The sequence below is a fragment of the Pyrus communis genome, chromosome 17, assembly GCF_963583255.1.
Source record: "Pyrus communis chromosome 17, drPyrComm1.1, whole genome shotgun sequence".
Taxonomy (NCBI): domain Eukaryota; kingdom Viridiplantae; phylum Streptophyta; class Magnoliopsida; order Rosales; family Rosaceae; genus Pyrus; species Pyrus communis.
Window position 1 is genome coordinate 18001190 of NC_084819.1, and position 17807 is coordinate 18018996.

Consider the following 17807-nt stretch of genomic DNA (forward strand, 5'->3'; position numbering starts at 1 on the left):
TATTGTATTATTAGATCGAAATAGTATAGAATAACGATGTACCCGACATATCTAAGCTGCTCTTCATAAATGTACAATGAAATTGACGTGCCAAATGATACTTTATCTCCAAACGGTATCTTACCGTGATAGTTATACTAATAAAGAAGTTATACTCATGACCAAAAAACGAGCCCAAAAGAATTACAATGCATGTCTCGGTCTCCACGTGAAGAAAAAGAGCCCAAAAAAACTCAATTCAAGGAGAAAGAAAAGACCTCGACACTTGTATGGATTGCATACAGCCCATAAATTTTAATTTTGGGTCAGTAGCCCATATTATTGGAGATAGTAAGGATATGACATGTGGTACACATAGCTGCCGTTGTTCCACCATCCTATAAATAAACTGTCAGTTTTGGGAGAGATTTTTCAATATGATTGGAACACTGAATGGTACACCACGTGTTACTATATAAATGGTGTGATATGTGTATTAAAAATTTAATAGTTTAAAAAATAAAAATTTTCACTACTTGCATAAAAACACGTGATGTACCCCCGTGTTTCCGTCATAATAAAAAATTTCTCCAATTTTGAAAGAGATTTGGGACCCAACCCAAACCAAATTGCATTATGCAACCCAATTTACATGTCCCACTTGCGATGCAGAATTGCAAATCCCCACTAAAGTGTAAAGACGAATAAGGACATGGTTTCCTTTCATGTTTTGGCAAATTGACATCGGAATTTCAGCTGCAAAAACAATATGGCAAAAATAATACGACGAACTCCATAGAAATGTTAATCCCAATTGTCCTAAAATTAGTACTAATCATGTACTAATTAGTTGCTTTGTGTGGATTACATCATTTAAACGTGGTTTTAGATGTGCAGATGAGTTGAAGTGAGAAAACACGAAATACGCTTGAAATTCATATTTGTATAATTAATTATGATTTGACGTGTTGGTCTAAGTCATTGATTAAAACTGAATATATGTAATGAAAATTAAGAAAACATAACATGTCAAATTATTTGACATGACAACATTATTAGCTATTGATGGTAGTAATCAAACAAAAATATGTTAATGTACCGATTATGTTCTCTCTCTCTCTCTCTCTCTCTATCTCTCTCTATCTCTCTCTCTCTTTATGCTGACTAAGCTAAATAGTTGTTGATTTAGAACCTCATGACCAAAAATGGAGAGATTTTTAATGTGCCCAGTAGGAAGAATGTGCAGTTAGAACGACAACTAATTGAGTTTGCATCAATGCACTTTAAGGGGTTTATAAGTATCTCTATGGGAGACAAATACGAGGGTCAAGTCTTTGCGAGTTCATCCCAAACAAAGCAAAGCGAACCTCTTTCGGGTCTTGGTCGGGAAGATGCGGATAAAACGCCAATAGCCTAATGTTAGCTTCTACGAAAGCCTAAGACAAGGAGTATTTAAGCTTAATAAAAGCGTAAGTCCCTCCCTTCCCCCTCCCTGAAACCCCATGCTCCTTCGGTATGGTCTTAGAAAAGATATCCACGAGACGGTTCGTTCTGTTCAGATATTCACGACCAAGAAGTATTGGATTCTCTTTCAGATAGGCCCTGACACAGGCAGTAGAGGGGTCTCCCACTTCGATTCCGGGTTTAGAGCGGTGCAGTACGATATATGTTATTATATAAATGAAAAGAAGTTTTTTTTTTTTTAAGTGTCTCTCCACTTGTATAATGATATATGGCATGACCATGTTCGTGACATACTGAAAAATCTCTCCAAAAAAATAACAATTTAATTGAACTTTATAATGACATGAACACTGGCAATTGAATGTCGTGGGATCAACAACAAATAGGAAGCAAACAAGATCGGTTCAATTGTCTCTCTAATCGCATACAATGCATATATATATATATAGGAGATACATTCGAAGACATGAGAAAAACTTAGGTAAGAGAATTCAACATATGCATACATATACATATATATATATTTTTTTTTTTAAAGTAATTCGGTCTCATCTATAAAAATATAAAATTTTATGTATTCTGGTCGTATCTGACCTTACGTAGTAACGCTCAATATGAGAAGCTATCCTAATTAATTGAAGATATAACGTAACCCAAGTTGTTTTTTTTTTATTTGTTGAAACATATAATGTAAGTTTTAGTCCTAAATATATGGCATTTAGAACATATATTATAGGGTGAAGTGCCGATTTAGTCCTTGAACTATTACCTCAGTGAAAATTAGGTCACTGAATTAATTTTTTTTTAGTAAAATATGTCCCTAAATTCATTAAAATTTGCTAATTTCATACTTACTATTTTATTCAAAGTTATTTTACCCAATTTTTCGTCAACTTAAGTCACTTGAGACATTTTAGAATGTAATACCATCATTTTATCACCTATAAGTCATTAACATTTTATATAGGTTGCGAATCTAACATTTAATTTGCTCTTCAAAGTTAACTCCATACACTATTTCTTTATGAAAAATTACTAATCTACCCTCTAATGTGTATCACATGCAAGTAACGTGACTTAAATGGACGAAAAATTGAATATAGTAGCTTCGAATCTAATATTAGAGATGTAATTGCCATAATTTTATAATTCAAAGACTGATTTTTCTAAAAAAAAAATAGTTTAGGTACCTAATTTTCAGTTAGGTGATAATTCAGAGACTAAATTAACATTTCATCTTATATTATAAGTTATATGTAGACCCATAAAGGCAATCCTCATAGCCATGTTCATAGATTCATAGTATGATAGTATGTGTCCTCTCCTTTACTCAAGAGTCATGATTATTATACTTTTTTCAGTTTTGCATTATGAGAGGCGAAATTAATAACTTTCAACCATTGATACATATTATTGATTCATGCGTGCAACTAACGCAAACACAACTCACTAATCCACAAGGCCACAACTATACTTTCCATAAAGTTGAAAAAGTAAGTAGCAATGCCTAATTGATTTAAGAGAAACGTTAAGGAGATACTCTCATAAGTGTGACTCTAGGACTCTTTATAGACTGTCTGTCATCTCATAGTTTTTACACAATATTTTATAATATTGACACTACAATTAACTTTAGACTGTGAGGTGTCAAAGAATTCATTAAGAGTTCCGCTTTGAAAGAATCTCGCGAGCATTTCTCTTGATTTAGACTAAAAGGGAAAAGCAATTAGTCTAATCACAAGAAAATCAAGAAAGAAGTAATTGTGTAACGTAAATGAAAGGACATACTAAATAGGAGGAGATATTTTTCAATGTGACCAACACACGAGGTCGTACACCACGTGTTACTATACAAATGATAGGATATGTGTATTAAAATGTTAATAACTTAAAAAAATAAAATTTTCCATCACCTACATTAAAACACGTGATGTACCATCGGTATTTCCATCACAATGAAAATTATCTCAAATAGGAGGTTGGAAATCCATGCGTGTCACGTGACCGAACACAAACAAAATGGAAATGGTCCGTCCAGTCTTCGAGCGAGTGCGTCTTATTTGGTGCCACCTGATTAGTTTATTCAGTTAATGGCACCTCCAACGCCACACCTTTTTTCTGGGGATTCTAGGTATTCTGCAATCGTGATCATTCATTATATATCATGTGGTTAAAAATCATTTTAAAATTTAAAATTTAAATATAAATAATACCTAACGAAAACTGTTTGCATGATATACGATCGCAGAATCCCGATCCTCCCTTCCGGACGGGGGCACAAAAACACTTTTCCCATTTTCTAATTTCACCCCAAAATTAATTTATACTTTAACCACCAAAGTTTTTATTAATTTCTCTCTTTTCCCTTTCGCTCTCCCAAAGGCTGAAACCATTCCCTCCCTTCACTCTCTCTCTCTCTCTCACTCTGAACGTTTCATGCTCTTCCTCAGCTTCATCATCAACCTCCGCAAACCCTAACCCTTCAAACCCTAAATTCTCAAATGGCCTCCTGGCCGGACCACCACATCAACGGCGACACCAAAACCCACATCTCCAAAAAACTTAAACTTTCCCCAAATTTCATCACCGCCGCCGAAATCGCCGCCGAATTCTCCCACCACGACCCGAACGTCGCCCGGATCAACAACGGAAGCTTCGGCTCCTGCCCCGCCTCCTTGATCGAAGCCCAGCGGCGGTGGCAGATCAAAAACCTCGCCCAGCCCGACCATTTCTACTTCAACGAGCTTAAGAAGGGAATCCACCATTCCAGAACCATTATCAAGGAGCTCATCAATGCCGACCATGTCGACGAGGTCTCACTCGTCGACAACGCCACCACCGCCGCCGCCATCGTGCTTCAGCAGACGGCCTGGGGGTTTTCGGAGAGCAAATTCGAAAAAGGTGATGCTGTGGTGATGCTTCATTACGCTTATGGCGCCGTGAAGAAGTCGATTGAGGCATATGTGACGCGTGCCGGTGGGTATGTGATTGAAGTCCCTTTGCCTTTTCCTTTGAAATCAAATGATGAAATTATCTCTGAATTTAAGAAAGCTTTGGTGAGAGGGAAGGCTAATGGTAGGAGGGTTAGGTTAGCTGTGATTGATCATATTACTTCAATGCCCTGTGTTGTTATACCTGTTGAAGAATTAGTTAAGATTTGTAGGGAAGAGGATGTTGACCAGATTTTTGTAGATGCTGCTCATAGTATCGGGTGTACTGATGTCGATATGAAGCGAATTGGGGCGGATTATTATACTAGTAATTTGCATAAGTGGTTCTTTTGCCCCCCGTCTATTGCGTTTTTGTACTGTAGGAAGTCTCCCAAGTGCCCAGAGTTGCACCATCCTGTTGTTTCCCATGAGTATGGTAACGGGTTGGCTATAGAAAGTGCTTCGGTTGGGAATAGGGATTATAGCCCGCAATTGGTAGTGCCTTCAGTTTTGGAATTCATCAATAGGTTTGAAGGAGGTATTGAGGGGATCAAGAAGAGGAATCATGAGGCTGTTGTTGAGATGGGGCAGATGTTGGCCAAGGCATGGGGAACACATCTCGGGTGCCCTCCGGAGATGTGCGCCAGTATGATCATGATTGGGTTGCCTGCTTGCTTGGGGATCTTGAATGAGACGGATACTCTGAAGTTAAGGACACATTTGAGGGAGAAGTTTGGTGTTGAAGTTCCGATATATTTCCGACCACCCAAGAATGGGGAGGTTGAGTCAATAAATGGGTATTGTCGAATTTCTCATCAAGTGTACAACAAAGTCGACGACTATTACAAGTTCAGAGACGCAATTAATCAGCTTGTTTCTGAGGGGTTTACTTGTGCTCAACTTTCTAACTGATGAGGTATGCTCTGCTTCCATCCATTCTTATGGTTTTTAAGTTAGAAATGTGTGGTAATCCAATTTTCTTTCTTCTCATACTGTGATAGAAATGCTAGTTAAATTTTGTGATGAATCCAAGTGCTCTTACAACCATTTCCAGAAGTTTAGTTATGGTTAGCTGGCGTTTCTTCATTGGGTGGTCAAGATGTTTGTTTCAACTTGTAGTGGCCATGGAAGTAGGTTACTCCTCCCACCTGTCCGGTTTAGAAACGTCCATGGAAAAGCTCAATGTAGTATGAATCTTATAGATTAATAGTTCTGTTGTGTATAAACTTCTTGCCTGATGTATCTGCAGTTTATGATAAGCAAGGAGGGGCCATGTTTCTTTTAGTTATTACCATGATTTAATTATTAGTAAGTTGTTTTTTGACATGTAACTGTCTGCATATTGTAGTCCAATGAAGCACCGAAGAAGCTCTTCTATGAATAACATCCATGGCTATATCTGCATCGCCTGCATCCCTCAGCAGTTGCAAATGGTTTCGGTACCATTAATCCCTAAAACTAGTAGAGAAACAAACTGCTAAGTGCATGTATCAAAGCAGAAACAAATTTCTTCATGGTTTTTGGTTTCCTGGACGTGTTAACAACTGTCTGTTGAGCGTTGTCGGAATTGTTGTTGTTGTAAATGTTTAATGAATGTTTCGACATTTGCATGCTTAATTATCTCATAAACTCTAAAACAGAAAACTTAAATCGAAATAAGACTTTTTAGAAACGATTGAGCCTGACCGTGACTTAGTTAGGGTATGCTGTATGTAGTGAAATTTTTGCACCTTGAGAAAGAACTAAAGAAGTCTTGGACGAGGGTTTCCTTGTGGACCCCACTGCTATGGATCTGGAAGGTAACTTGTCTTAGAATCTAGAAATATTAGAAGGCAAGGCAAAGAAAAGATTGTGTCTCCAAATTCTCCACTATTTTACTTTCTGTTTTTGGGTTATGCTGATTTTATTCTGATCATATTCATATTCCTCTGGATTCTTCTTCATATTCTTATTCTCTGAAAAGGGGTTTGAGCTTGAAATTTTTTTTTTGTTCTCCCACATTTCATTTTCTCCTACACCAATTGGCGGCTGGCGCGGTTATGCCTATGTTTTTCCAAAAATTTGCACTCTGTTCTTGAATTTGAAGTACAAATACTTTGTAGAAACAACTTTTGACCCAAGCTCGGGCATAATCAAGTTGGCTAGAGCTGTGTACTTTCTTCTTTGCACAAAAGTTTGAATTCCCTTATGCGTAGTTTAGATTAGTAGAGTTGTGGGCTCTTTGATGTATAACTTAAGTGGTTAAAATTATTTACTTAGTTTGATGCGTCATTTGAAATATAGGATCATTGTTATGTATGATCACAATCACGAAGACTTACAGGTGATCTTAATAGATTTAGTTAATCTGAAACCTTCTCCGTAATTATAGGAATGTAATTCTTTGTTGTAATTATTTTAGGATTCCTTTCGCTTGTGATATTGCTAATGTATATTTGTTCTTTGATCATGTATTACTAATGTATATTTATTCTTTGATCATGATCTAACATGTTGTATTAGTCACTTTTAATTGGTGAAGTAGTACGTGTTTGTGATTGACATTCTTGTGGCATATTCCGCACACATGCTCTCAAATTTTAAATAGACTATTGACACCGTCACCAGTCGATGTCAATTTTCCGTCTAGTGTTAAAACCGAGTTGGGCTACGTCCACGGTTGGTAGTTTTGTTTGACTCACTGAGTTTATTTACAATTTAGTGGAATATTGTTGTGGGTTAGACGGGTTGATTAGAATAGCGTATCTTTCTGTATCGAGATCTGAATCTTCCTCTTTGTACTAAAAGCATTTTAGAACATTGCTTGTCAAAAGTCAATGTAAGAATATGTTAGTTTTGTATTTTTTAAAACCTACCAAGGTCCAAAATTTTGAAACAAAACACACAAGTTTAGTGGTAAAATAAGCGAGTTTGGTCGTTGTTCTCTGTCACGAGAATCTTGACAACCATTGAGGCATCATGAGCTCAGCCGCGGGATTCTACACAATAGGGTGCTCCGGAGTACCGGATAAAATATATAGAGTGCTTTATTTAAAAATACAAAAACTAAGATTTAACGGTTAAAACATCCGTAGTACTAAGTATTGGAGCATTTAAGATTTTGTATAACCCTGTTGAGAATAAGAAGTGGCTGAGTACGAACTATTTACTTCAGTACAACACAACCACGCAAATAGTCCAATTCATCAAGATCAGAATGGGGCAACGTGGGAAGTACTTATGCTCACAAACGTTTGTGTTTGAAGTGCTTTTTGTATTCCACTCGTTTTTATCAATCATATCGTCCATCAATATTAACATTTAGTTATAATACTGTGTAATGATGTGATTGTATTGTTTGCTTGTGCGCGAAGACGTTAGTGATTTGAAAAGGTTAGGTTGTGTGTGACCGTTGATAGGCATAAATGGCACATGACTTTACAAACTTTATATGTGCAAATATGGCATCAATTGTGAAAGAAAAAAAGAAAAAGAAAAAAAAAACCAGTTAATTTGAAAACATAGGTCAACTTGAAAATGTTAGTTAGATCAGTTGATCAAAGTAATTTGTTTGCCTTTGTAACCTTGATCTTGAAATTTTTTTTTTCTGTATATTTGAATAATTTATTACAAAGTATCATTTCATTAAAAAAAAAAATTACGAGTTACATGAAATTAACTTTTGACACAAAAACTATTTCTCTTGCTTTTTGTTTATGGTATGCATGCACAAAGCTTATCATACAACTTAAACTCCCAAAAATAATCCTCAACACTAATGAAAATTTGTAATAAGAAATTCAAAAGAGACTCTCTCAAAATTGACTCTCTATAGATTGATAACAACACTTGACGAGGGACATTCTGAGTCGTTGAATTTTCAACGATTATATTTTTTGGTTTATTGGATTTTCAACTGTAAAAAAACTGAAATCAAATCCCAATGGCTTCAACATGTGTCTTGACCTGAGCCGTCGATGGAAATAAAATAAATAATAATGAATTAATTTTTTTTTCTTAAAAAAAAAAAAAAAAAAAAAAAAAAACTGGGATGGGTTGTGATTGTGAAGGAAAATAAGTATGGTGAACTGGTGGGAAACCAAATAGCCACATGCCGCTCTCTTCTCTCTCTTGGGGTTGAATTGTGTAGGTTACGTATGCGTGAACATCTCCAAATTTCAGAGCTGCGAGCCAAATTCCACGGTCAAAATCCCAACTTCGAATTGGGCATTGGAGACTCAGACGACAATCTCAGTTCCGAAAGGTAATCATCTCAAATTTCCGCTTGTTTTTCCGCGATTTGATGTGTTGGTATTGGGGAAATTAGGGTTTTCAGAGTACCCTTTTGCAGGATTGAATTTTTTTACTTAAAGTCTGAATTTTTGGTGTTATTTCCGTTTGTTTTGATCGAAATTTTGGTACCCATTTGCTTCTTTTTTTTTTCGTTTATTGTTGAACCCCTTTGAGGGTGTCTGAAAGTTGCTGACTTTCTGAGTTTGCACTTGCAACAAAGCCTAAGCTTAATCCTTTGCTGCTTGGGACCTCAGAGACTACAGTAAATAATGTATTTGTATTGAAAATATTGCTTGCATTTGGAGCAATTGGGTTCGACTAGTTTTGATACGAGTGATTGGGGGAGGGGGAAATCGAACTTGGGAGCTTTGGTGCAGCAGTGAATGCCTTTAACCAACTTAGCCACAAGCCCTTTGGGGGTTTTACTCTGTGGTTTTCTTGAGAAATAAATATGACATAATCAGTTTGAAAAATCTAACTAGAAGTTAAAGTCCGAGAACTTATGTTTAGTGCGTATTGATTTTAAGCTCAACGAAATTGCGTCGCAGTGAAATCTTGAGTTTACGCTGGTAAATTCCCACGGATTGCTGTAATGTGAAGTGAAATGAGGTCTGGTGAGAGAGGATCTATGCTGTTTATGAAATTTGTGTACAGTTGACTGATAAAATGTACTGTAATAACATGTTGCTTACCGATTTGCTATGACTGGGGCAGATCATGGAGGTGAAGAGAGTCATAGCAATTTGTCAGTCGGGGGGTGAATTCTTTACAGAGAAAGATGGTACATTGTCATATAGGGGCAAAGATGCTCATGCTATTGACATTGATGACCAGATGAAGTTTGATGAGTTTAAATTGGAGGTCACAGAAATGTTTGGTTGCGGCTACAATAACATGGTTATCAAGTACTTCCTCCCTGGCAACAAGAAGACCCTGATTACTGTTTCCAATGACAAGGATCTCCAGCGCATGATCAAATTTCATGGTGATTTTGCAACAATTGATATTTATGTCATGGAGGAAGTAGCTCCTCCTGATGTCTCGAACATGCCTCCCAGTAGGTAGTTCTCTTGATATGTAAGCTAGTAGTTTAGATACCACTTCAAAAAAAAATTTCTTTTTTTATGAGACTTATGAATTTCATGGATTTTTCAGGTCAAGCAGAACAACTCTGTCAGAAACTGTGGTTCCTGTTGATGCATCTCTTGATGTCGTGGACTTTGTGGGTGATACCACTCAGCCTGATATCCCACTTGATGCTTCTCTTGATGTTGTGGACGGTGCCAGCCCTATTGATGCACATATTGATATACCCACTGAAATATCACCCATTTTTCCTCTTGTTGGCCCTAGCGGTGAGAAGCATGCTAAAGGTGCACACCAGTGGCAGAATGCTATTACGGGTGTGGGCCAAAGATTCAGCAGCGTTCATGAATTTCGTGAATCATTGCGCAAATATGCCATTGCGCATCAGTTCGCCTTTAGGTATAAGAAGAATGATAGTCATCGTGTGACTGTGAAGTGCAAGGCTGAAGGCTGCCCTTGGAGAATTCATGCATCAAGGTTGTCGACAACTCAGTTAATATGTATCAAGAAAATGAATCCAACACATTCCTGTGAAGGTGCTGTTGCAACTACAGGGCATCAGGCGACGAGGAGTTGGGTGGCCAGTATTATCAAGGAGAAGTTAAAATATATGCCCAACTATAAGCCCAAGGATATTGTGAACGATATCAAGCAGGAATATGGTATACAGCTAAACTACTTCCAGGCCTGGCGTGGGAAAGAAATAGCAAAGGAGCAGCTTCAGGGTTCGTACAAGGAGGCATATAATCAATTACCATTTTTCTGTGACAGGATAATGGAGACAAACCCTGGTAGTCTTGCTACTTTTACCACCAAGGAAGACTCCAGTTTCCATCGCCTCTTTGTCGCATTCCATGCCTCATTGTATGGTTTCCAGCAAGGTTGCAGGCCTCTCCTTTTCCTGGATAGCATTCCCTTAAAATCGAAATATCAAGGCACCTTGTTGGCTGCAACAGCTGCTGACGGGGATGATGGGGTATTCCCTGTTGCTTTCACTGTGGTGGATGCAGAAACTGATGATAATTGGCATTGGTTTTTACTACAGTTGAAATCTGCATTGTCAATATCTTGTCCTGTGACATTTGTGGCAGACAGACAGAAGGGATTGAAGGAATCAATTGCGGAAATATTTAAAGACTCATATCATGGCTATTGCCTGCGATATTTGACCGAGCAACTTATCAGGGACTTGAAAGGGCAGTTTTCTCATGAGGTCAAGCGGCTAATGATTGAGGATTTTTACGGTGCTGCTTATGCGCATAGGCCTGAAAACTTTCAAAGTTGTCTTGAAAGCATAAAAAGCATCTCACTGGAGGCTTACAATTGGATCATACAAAGTGAGCCCCAGAAGTGGGCGAATTCATTCTTTCAAGGTGCTCGATATAACCATATGACATCCACCTTTGGTGAGCTGTTCTATAGTTGGGCATCGGATGCACACGAGTTGCCAATAACACAGATGGTTGATGTGATCAGGGGTAAGATTATGGAGTTGATCTACACAAGAAGGGAAGGATCTAATGAATGGTTGACGAGGCTTACTCCAACCATGGAGGAAAAGCTAGAAAAGGAAACTCAGAACATCGGAAACCTCCAAGTGCTATTGTCGACTGGTAGCAGATTTGAGGTTCATGGTGACACCACTGAAGTTGTAGATGTTGATCGCTGGGACTGTAGTTGTAGAGGGTGGCAGATAACTGGTTTACCATGCTGTCATGCAATTGCTGTCATTCGTTGCATGGGCAGGAGCCCATATGATTATTGTTCAAGATACTTTACCACTGAGAGCTATAGATTGACATACTCAGAACCAATATATCCTGTTCCAAATGTAGACATGCCTGTGACGAAGGCTTCTTCTCAAGTACTAGTGACCGTAACCCCTCCGCCCACCCGGCGTCCACCAGGCAGGCCTACTACTAAGAAATATGGATCACAAGATATGGCTAAGCGTCAACTCCAGTGCAGCAGATGCAAGGGTCTTGGGCACAACAAGTCCACTTGCAAAGAGTGATTGTAGAGTATTAGATGTCGGGTAAGCATCAACCTTTTTCGTCCATGTTTTCACTGGTTTATTGATGAGCATACCTGTGGATTGGTATTCAAGTTCAAGTGCATTGTAAGTTAGGTGTGGCTTCATTGTATAGTCTTGTCATCTGTATGAACTTGCACGAGCAGCACGTTTGGATTCTATAAAGTAGAGTTCCCGGGATGCCTATGAGATTTTGCATCTTTTTATTTGTTTCGTCAATGTATTTTTGGCAAATGTGTTTGCGTTATTTTTTCGAGCATACCTTAATAATTGATGGACTTTTTATGTTGGTTCTGTGAATAGGATTGCATCCGATAGGGCGACGGCAAGGGCATCATCTGTACTAGAAGCAGCTCAAATAGATAGTGGGATGTGTTCCTGAATGTATGTGTTAGTGGGATGTGTTCCTGAATGTATGTGTTAGTAACTTAGTAGACATGCTTATGTAAATTATTGTGTGGCTAGTGGCTATTGGGAAGCTCAACACTTGTGATCAAATTCAAAGGAGAAGTCCTTTTATTTGCTTCTCTCCCCATTGGTGCAGTTTGTGTAAAGCTAAGGAGGAGAGTGTTAACCACATTTTTCTTCATTGTTCTTACACGATTCAACTGTGGTGGAAATTGTTTCAGGAGGTTAGAGTTAGTTGGGTCATTCCAAAGGGTTGTTTCGAGCTTCTAAGCACCAATTTTGAGGCTCGAGGAATTGGGAGGAAAGCTATTTGTGGGGTTGTCTGGTGTTGGCAGTTTTTTGGAACATTTGGTTGGAGCGTAACAAAAGAATTTTTGAGGATTATACTGGTGTGGGGGTAGCAGATCTATGGGGAAGAGTAAGATATTGGGCAGCCCTCTGGGCTTCACTTTCGAATGATTTTAAGAATTACTCTCTTTCTCACATACTGTGGGATATGTTAGCAGTTGTAAAGTGATTTTGGTTGAGGTTTTCCTACTTATAATCAGATCCTCTTGAGAGATTTTCTTGTTCTGTTCTTGGTGGATTTCTTATCCACTTCTGTGTATTTCACTTTTTTTTTTTAATAAACTGTTATAGTTTCTTCTCAAAAAAAAAATTGCTAACCGGGATATTTGGTAGTTTAACTTTGGTAAATGAGTGTGATTTACGTTAATTTATTAAGGTATTAGGAGGCGGATGTTGTTAGAGTTACTTGAAGTTGAAGGTACCATGGAAGTTGGAATTGGAATTTGGCATCCAATCATTTTGTAGGTTTGGTCTTTTTGTCTTGTAAATTATCCTTTTGGTCAGCTGGCCAATGTTTAATTCATTTATACGAAGATGCTGAGCGTTTAGTTTGAAGATATTCCCTTTTACTTGCCTTTGCACGGCCAAGATCGCCTCCTCCCTCCATGTACAAAGCCATTACAGGAACATGGGTCGAAGCTGAGCGTCGGTCCCAGAGACCGCCTTCGGCTTGTAAACATGCCAACCCTTGGGGATGAGCGGCATTGGTGGTGGTGGTGGTGGCGGAGTGGTTGGTGCCTTGGTGGGGGGATCCCGTCTTCAGGTGCGTACGTAGTCTAACCTAAAGGTTAGATGGAAGCCCTATTATGCCTTGCAGAGTACTCATAGATTATGCCCCAAGCATTTCTTCCAACCTCAATGGCCTTCTCCAAAGCTTGCTTAACAACCTGTCGTCTGAATTTTTTAGAAGGCAACTGCTTAAGGCATTTTTGTTGGTACGAGATCACCCAGACCATTCCTAACATCACCTGACTTGCTTCCCAACAAGTAGTTTTCTGATCGAACGGCTAGCAAAAACTCGAGTTGCTTGATCCCCAAGTCTATCAATCCCATGCACTCTTCAACTGCACCCTTTTGTACTTTTTTCATTACCGTTAGGGTTGCGTCGATGGAGGCCGTAAAATGGTTTACAGCACCCGAGTCTGAATCGTTGCCAATGGGACCGAGAGTAGACGGGCAAAGTCCCGGCCGTGATCAGTTTTTCCAGACGGTGGCAAAACTAAGATCAATGCCAGAGTTGTTCCTTGGCTTTGGATCAAGCGCTGTGGCCTCATCGGGGTTCTTTACACCACCCACGACAATCACCACAACCGCGGCAATAACCACGAAGGAGACTCTGATCACTATCATGTTGCGGAGGACTTCATCCCTCTCGTCATTGGAATCCATTAGATATTAGAACTTGTTTCTTAGTCTTGTTTAGGGTTTCTTCTTCTTTTCAATTCAACAACAAAGAAGAGAAAAATAAGCGAACTTCACTGCATTTAGTTTGGTGTTAACCTTCTTTCCCCTGTCAGCTATTTCTAAGCAAACTCTGGTAAGACTGGTATTATTGGGAACAACTAATCAAAATTCATCTAACTAAACCAAGAAACCGAAAACCGAGCAAGGATGAAACACATATATTTGACCCTTAAATCATTGAGCTGACTTTTTCTTTTTGAAACAAGCGATATTCTACTTTAAAAGAAAAAAAGAGAGAAGGATAATCTTGTTTACCCTTCTTTTCATAAGTGACCTTGTAGTCATTAGCTAAGGCCGCCGTAACAACCTTTTCCCGGCAATCCCTATCATCCATAGGCTGGACTTCAACACCAAGATATGTATCAACATCAGCAGCAGAAACAATATATTTTGGACTCTTTGCGCCATCAATATAAGAAACAGATCCATCGTCAACATAGCATCCCCATTCAAAAAAGCATAGGGTTGTTCCATTAACACCGTATCCGCACACTACAAGTTCTTGTCCCGGAAAAGCTAAGCTTTCCCTGAGATTTCGAGGCACTATATACCGAGCAGAGGCTCTTTAAACATGTCCCTGCCGCTTGAAGTTTCCACACCGCTGGCTAAATCATCAGTTTGAATTTGTAGTACAGGAAGGAAAACAGGAGGAAAAGTACCTACAACCACTTCGATCCAAGCCTTCACCCCTCTGCCTCTCATTACATCCTTGTACCGTTTTCCCGCAAGAAAAGTACTGCAGAAGTCAGGTCCGAAGATGTCGCAGGGAAAAACTTCAGTACTGGTGTCTGGTTCTGACTTGGGATTTGGCTTCAACTTCTGATTACACAGAGCTTCCCCAGGAGTTAGTTCAAATAGGATATCACTGCTCTACCTTCTGTCTTTCCTCTTGCTCGAAAAATTTGGCTGAAACATGTCACTTTTAAAGTTAATTCTGAGCATACTAACTGTTCAGAATATAACCGCCACAGAATTTTCATAAGAAACAATTTCGTTTGAATCTATAGAAACATAATGGTGTAAGAAAGTACCTTTCTTGGCGTGGTTAAGGGTTTGAATATATAGAAGAGATCCATGAACCTCGGTGAAGGTGAACAAAACTATTGAACATGGCAGGCAACAATCATATCCCCTGATCCATTGCACAATATATGCAAGCACCAGAGCTACAAAGGGCTCAGTGTGAATGATTATGGAGAAAAAACTTTCAACAGAGATCATCGGAGGCAAAAAGATCAGTTCACCAAAGTAGTTGAGTGGCCAACGGGTCATAAAACGATTATTGTGATGGAAGTTTCTATCATGTTACATCATCTAATCCCTCTGCAAGGATGTTGCTAACACTATCTTGGACAGTGCAATTATCATAGTCCAACCTGTTCCTATCTACTTTGCCAACAACAGACCCCATCAGCAATCCATGAGTCCTAGCATCTGGGACCCAATCCCTTTCCAACATTATATCCAAAAATTGACAGGCCTCGCATTTATAACCCTCTTTCCAGAAGCCGTTAATCAGTACATTGTAAATTGCTGAATTTAGAACTTCACTATCAGAAATAAGTTTATTTATTGAACCTGAAATCATGTGCAACTGAGAATGGTTGGCTATGCAGGAGAGTAGATTTAATAGTCTCTCTGAATCAGGTATAAGACCCCCATCGACCATCATATCAAAAAGCAATACGCATTCTTTTACTCGATTCTGCAAGCTCATGGTTTGTATGAGCACGCAGAAGGCATCCAAATCAAGATTGCAACCTTCCACCAGCATTTTTGAGAAAACTACCAACAGATCTTTTACCTTGTCTAATTTTGACAATCCAAGCATAATAGTTGAGTAAGTTGAACTGGTAGAAGAAGTACCGGCATAATAGGCCAATTGTTGCATCCTTATTGCTTCTTCAACCTTTCCCGTCTCACACAAACCCTTGATCAACATATTGAATGAGGAAGGCTCGATGAAACATCTATTACTAGACATGTAACAGAACACTTCAGTAGCCTCATGAGTCATTTCTTCTAGGCAAAGGCCTTTGACAAGCTCAGAGTAAGATGTACGATCCAAAACCCAACTTTTGGCACGAGTCTGATGAAATATATCCAGAGCATTTCTATAGTTGCTCATTTTGCAGTGGCAAACGACCAGAGCTGAGTATGTGTCAGAGTCTGGAAGAGAAGAAGAAACCACCATTCTACCTAGAAGTTCCATCACTTCCCTAATCCTTCCGTTCTCGCTGAGCCATCTGATAACAATATTCCAAGAATTACAATTAGTCACATTCCTTTCGGACATTTCCACTAGTAGATCTTCCGCCACAAGAAATTTACCAACACTGCAGAAACCTTCAAGCAGGACATTGCAGGCAGAAGTTTCCATGATTTTCTTATCCTCCAAGAATTTCATCGCGTTGTCTACCTTCCCTAATTTACAAAACACATTTACTACATCCACAAAGACATTATTTGGTGGTGTCAATCCAGTTTCCATCATTTCTTCTAAAACCTTTATTGCATCATCTAATCTAAGGTTCTTGCATAAAGACTGCAACAGAACCTCATAAACCAATGAATCCGGTGTAAAATTTGAAGCTCTCATCATTTCGAACAATCTAATTCCCTCATCCGGTTTATTTTCCTGACAAAACAAAGGTATAATGAAGGAATAAAAACTCAAATCAGGCTGACAACCAAGATCAACCATTTCATTCAAAACAATAACAGCCTCATCCACTCGGTCTTTCGCAATAAGGCCTTTTATAAGAATCTCAAAACTCCTACTATTAGGACTACACCTTTTCTTCTTCATTCTTCTATACTGATCCAGAGCAGACTCAATGCGGTTGGCCTCCACCAATGCCTCTAACAAATAATTCAAAGTATCAACCGTTGGCACGATTCCTGCCGTCACAATCTCCTTATACAAAAATAAGACATCTCGAAAATCTCTCTTATCTTTCACAAGAGCACCCAACAGACCATTAAATATCTGTATTGAAGGCCTAAAGCCACCTGCTTTCAAATTCACAAGCACCCTAATTGCCTCACTTAACCTGCAATGACTGACAAACATATCAATCAGGGCCAAAAGCGCCTCTTCAGCACCCGGACACCGATCTTTCACCATATTTTGACAAAACCCCTCCATCTCCTCAACATTTCCAGCCAAACCCAGTTTCAAAACAATCCGAAAATACGTATCGGCGGTGTGATTAAACCGTTTTTGCAGGGAAGCCCACTTGAACACCTTCACTGCTGAGCTCAAATCATCAGTGTTATCCAGAACCCGGATTAAGTTATCCGGGACAAGCTTATTCCTCAAAGACTGGATATTTTGTTCAAATTCGGATGAATATTCTGGGTCCTGATTGTTTCCAGAGAAAATTTCGATTTTTTTTGCGCAGGAAGATGCAGAAAAATATGCATTCGAGCAGACCCAGGTGGGGATTCTCTTGGAAAATGTTAAAGGATGGAGCTTTATGAACATTGCAAGAGTTCATGAAACAGTTTTTGCTATTTACTCCGGTAAAAGAGTAAAAATTGTTCGAATGGTAAACGACAATTCAGGAAAGATTGATCACTGACCTGAGGGGAAAGAGCGACATGAAGTAGATTAACACCTTAGGATTTCGGAGAAGACTTGGAAGCAGAGATTGTATCCAATGTGAATGTGTTCTGCCGTGAAGAAATGCAGAGAGGTTTGTTCTCTCTCTGGGTTCACTTTTTGACCGTTGGATTCGATTGGACGGTCAAGATTAGATTGAGACCAAAAATAAAGAATCCTCCGAAGAAACGGGTGGAAAAGAAAACCCGTTTTTCAAAAA

General features: G+C 38.9%; 3 protein-coding genes across 5 annotated transcripts; 2 read left to right on the forward strand and 1 right to left on the reverse strand.

Moving 5' to 3' along the window:
- The first annotated feature begins 3826 nt into the window (after positions 1-3826).
- On the forward strand, positions 3827-5990 carry LOC137722981 (probable L-cysteine desulfhydrase, chloroplastic). Of its 2 annotated transcripts, none has more exons than XM_068462120.1 (2): positions 3827-5289; positions 5722-5990. In XM_068462120.1, exon 1 carries the CDS (start codon positions 3945-3947, stop codon positions 5283-5285), a length of 1341 nt encoding a protein of 446 aa, XP_068318221.1. In that variant the 5' UTR covers positions 3827-3944; the 3' UTR covers positions 5286-5289; positions 5722-5990. The 2 variants fall into 2 exon arrangements, with proteins under 2 accessions (XP_068318221.1, XP_068318222.1); XM_068462121.1 differs by lacking the exon at positions 5722-5990 and adding an exon at positions 5384-5713.
- Positions 5991-8446: 2456 nt separating this feature from the next.
- Positions 8447-12993, forward strand: LOC137722859 (uncharacterized). 2 transcript variants are annotated; one of them, XM_068461959.1, is made up of 4 exons: positions 8447-8616; positions 9360-9706; positions 9801-11766; positions 12067-12993. In XM_068461959.1, the coding sequence occupies exons 2-3, from the start codon at positions 9363-9365 to the stop codon at positions 11743-11745; spliced, it is 2289 nt and encodes a 762-aa protein (XP_068318060.1). In that variant the 5' UTR covers positions 8447-8616; positions 9360-9362; the 3' UTR covers positions 11746-11766; positions 12067-12993. The 2 variants fall into 2 exon arrangements, with proteins under 2 accessions (XP_068318060.1, XP_068318061.1); XM_068461960.1 differs by lacking the exon at positions 8447-8616 and having other exon boundaries at positions 9535-9722.
- A 1020-nt stretch (positions 12994-14013) lies between these two features.
- On the reverse strand, positions 14014-17642 carry LOC137723480 (pentatricopeptide repeat-containing protein At1g63330-like). The gene is made up of 2 exons (XM_068462675.1): positions 15015-17642; positions 14014-14889 (listed from the first exon to the last, which is right to left on the reverse strand). Exon 1 carries the CDS (start codon positions 17468-17470, stop codon positions 15284-15286), a length of 2187 nt encoding a protein of 728 aa, XP_068318776.1. The 5' UTR covers positions 17471-17642; the 3' UTR covers positions 14014-14889; positions 15015-15283.
- Positions 17643-17807: the final 165 nt, after the last annotated feature.

Excerpts from the sequence above, each read along its gene's own strand:
- LOC137722981 (XM_068462120.1), top strand. The coding sequence starts at position 3,945 with ATGGCCTCCTGGCCGGACCACCACATCAACGGCGACACCAAAACCCAC.
- LOC137722859 (XM_068461959.1), top strand. The coding sequence starts at position 9,363 with ATGGAGGTGAAGAGAGTCATAGCAATTTGTCAGTCGGGGGGTGAATTC. Across the intron at positions 9,707-9,800 it reads TCGAACATGCCTCCCAGTAG|GTCAAGCAGAACAACTCTGT; the intron begins GTAGTTCTCTTG and ends TGGATTTTTCAG.
- LOC137723480 (XM_068462675.1), bottom strand. The coding sequence starts at position 17,470 with ATGTTCATAAAGCTCCATCCTTTAACATTTTCCAAGAGAATCCCCACC.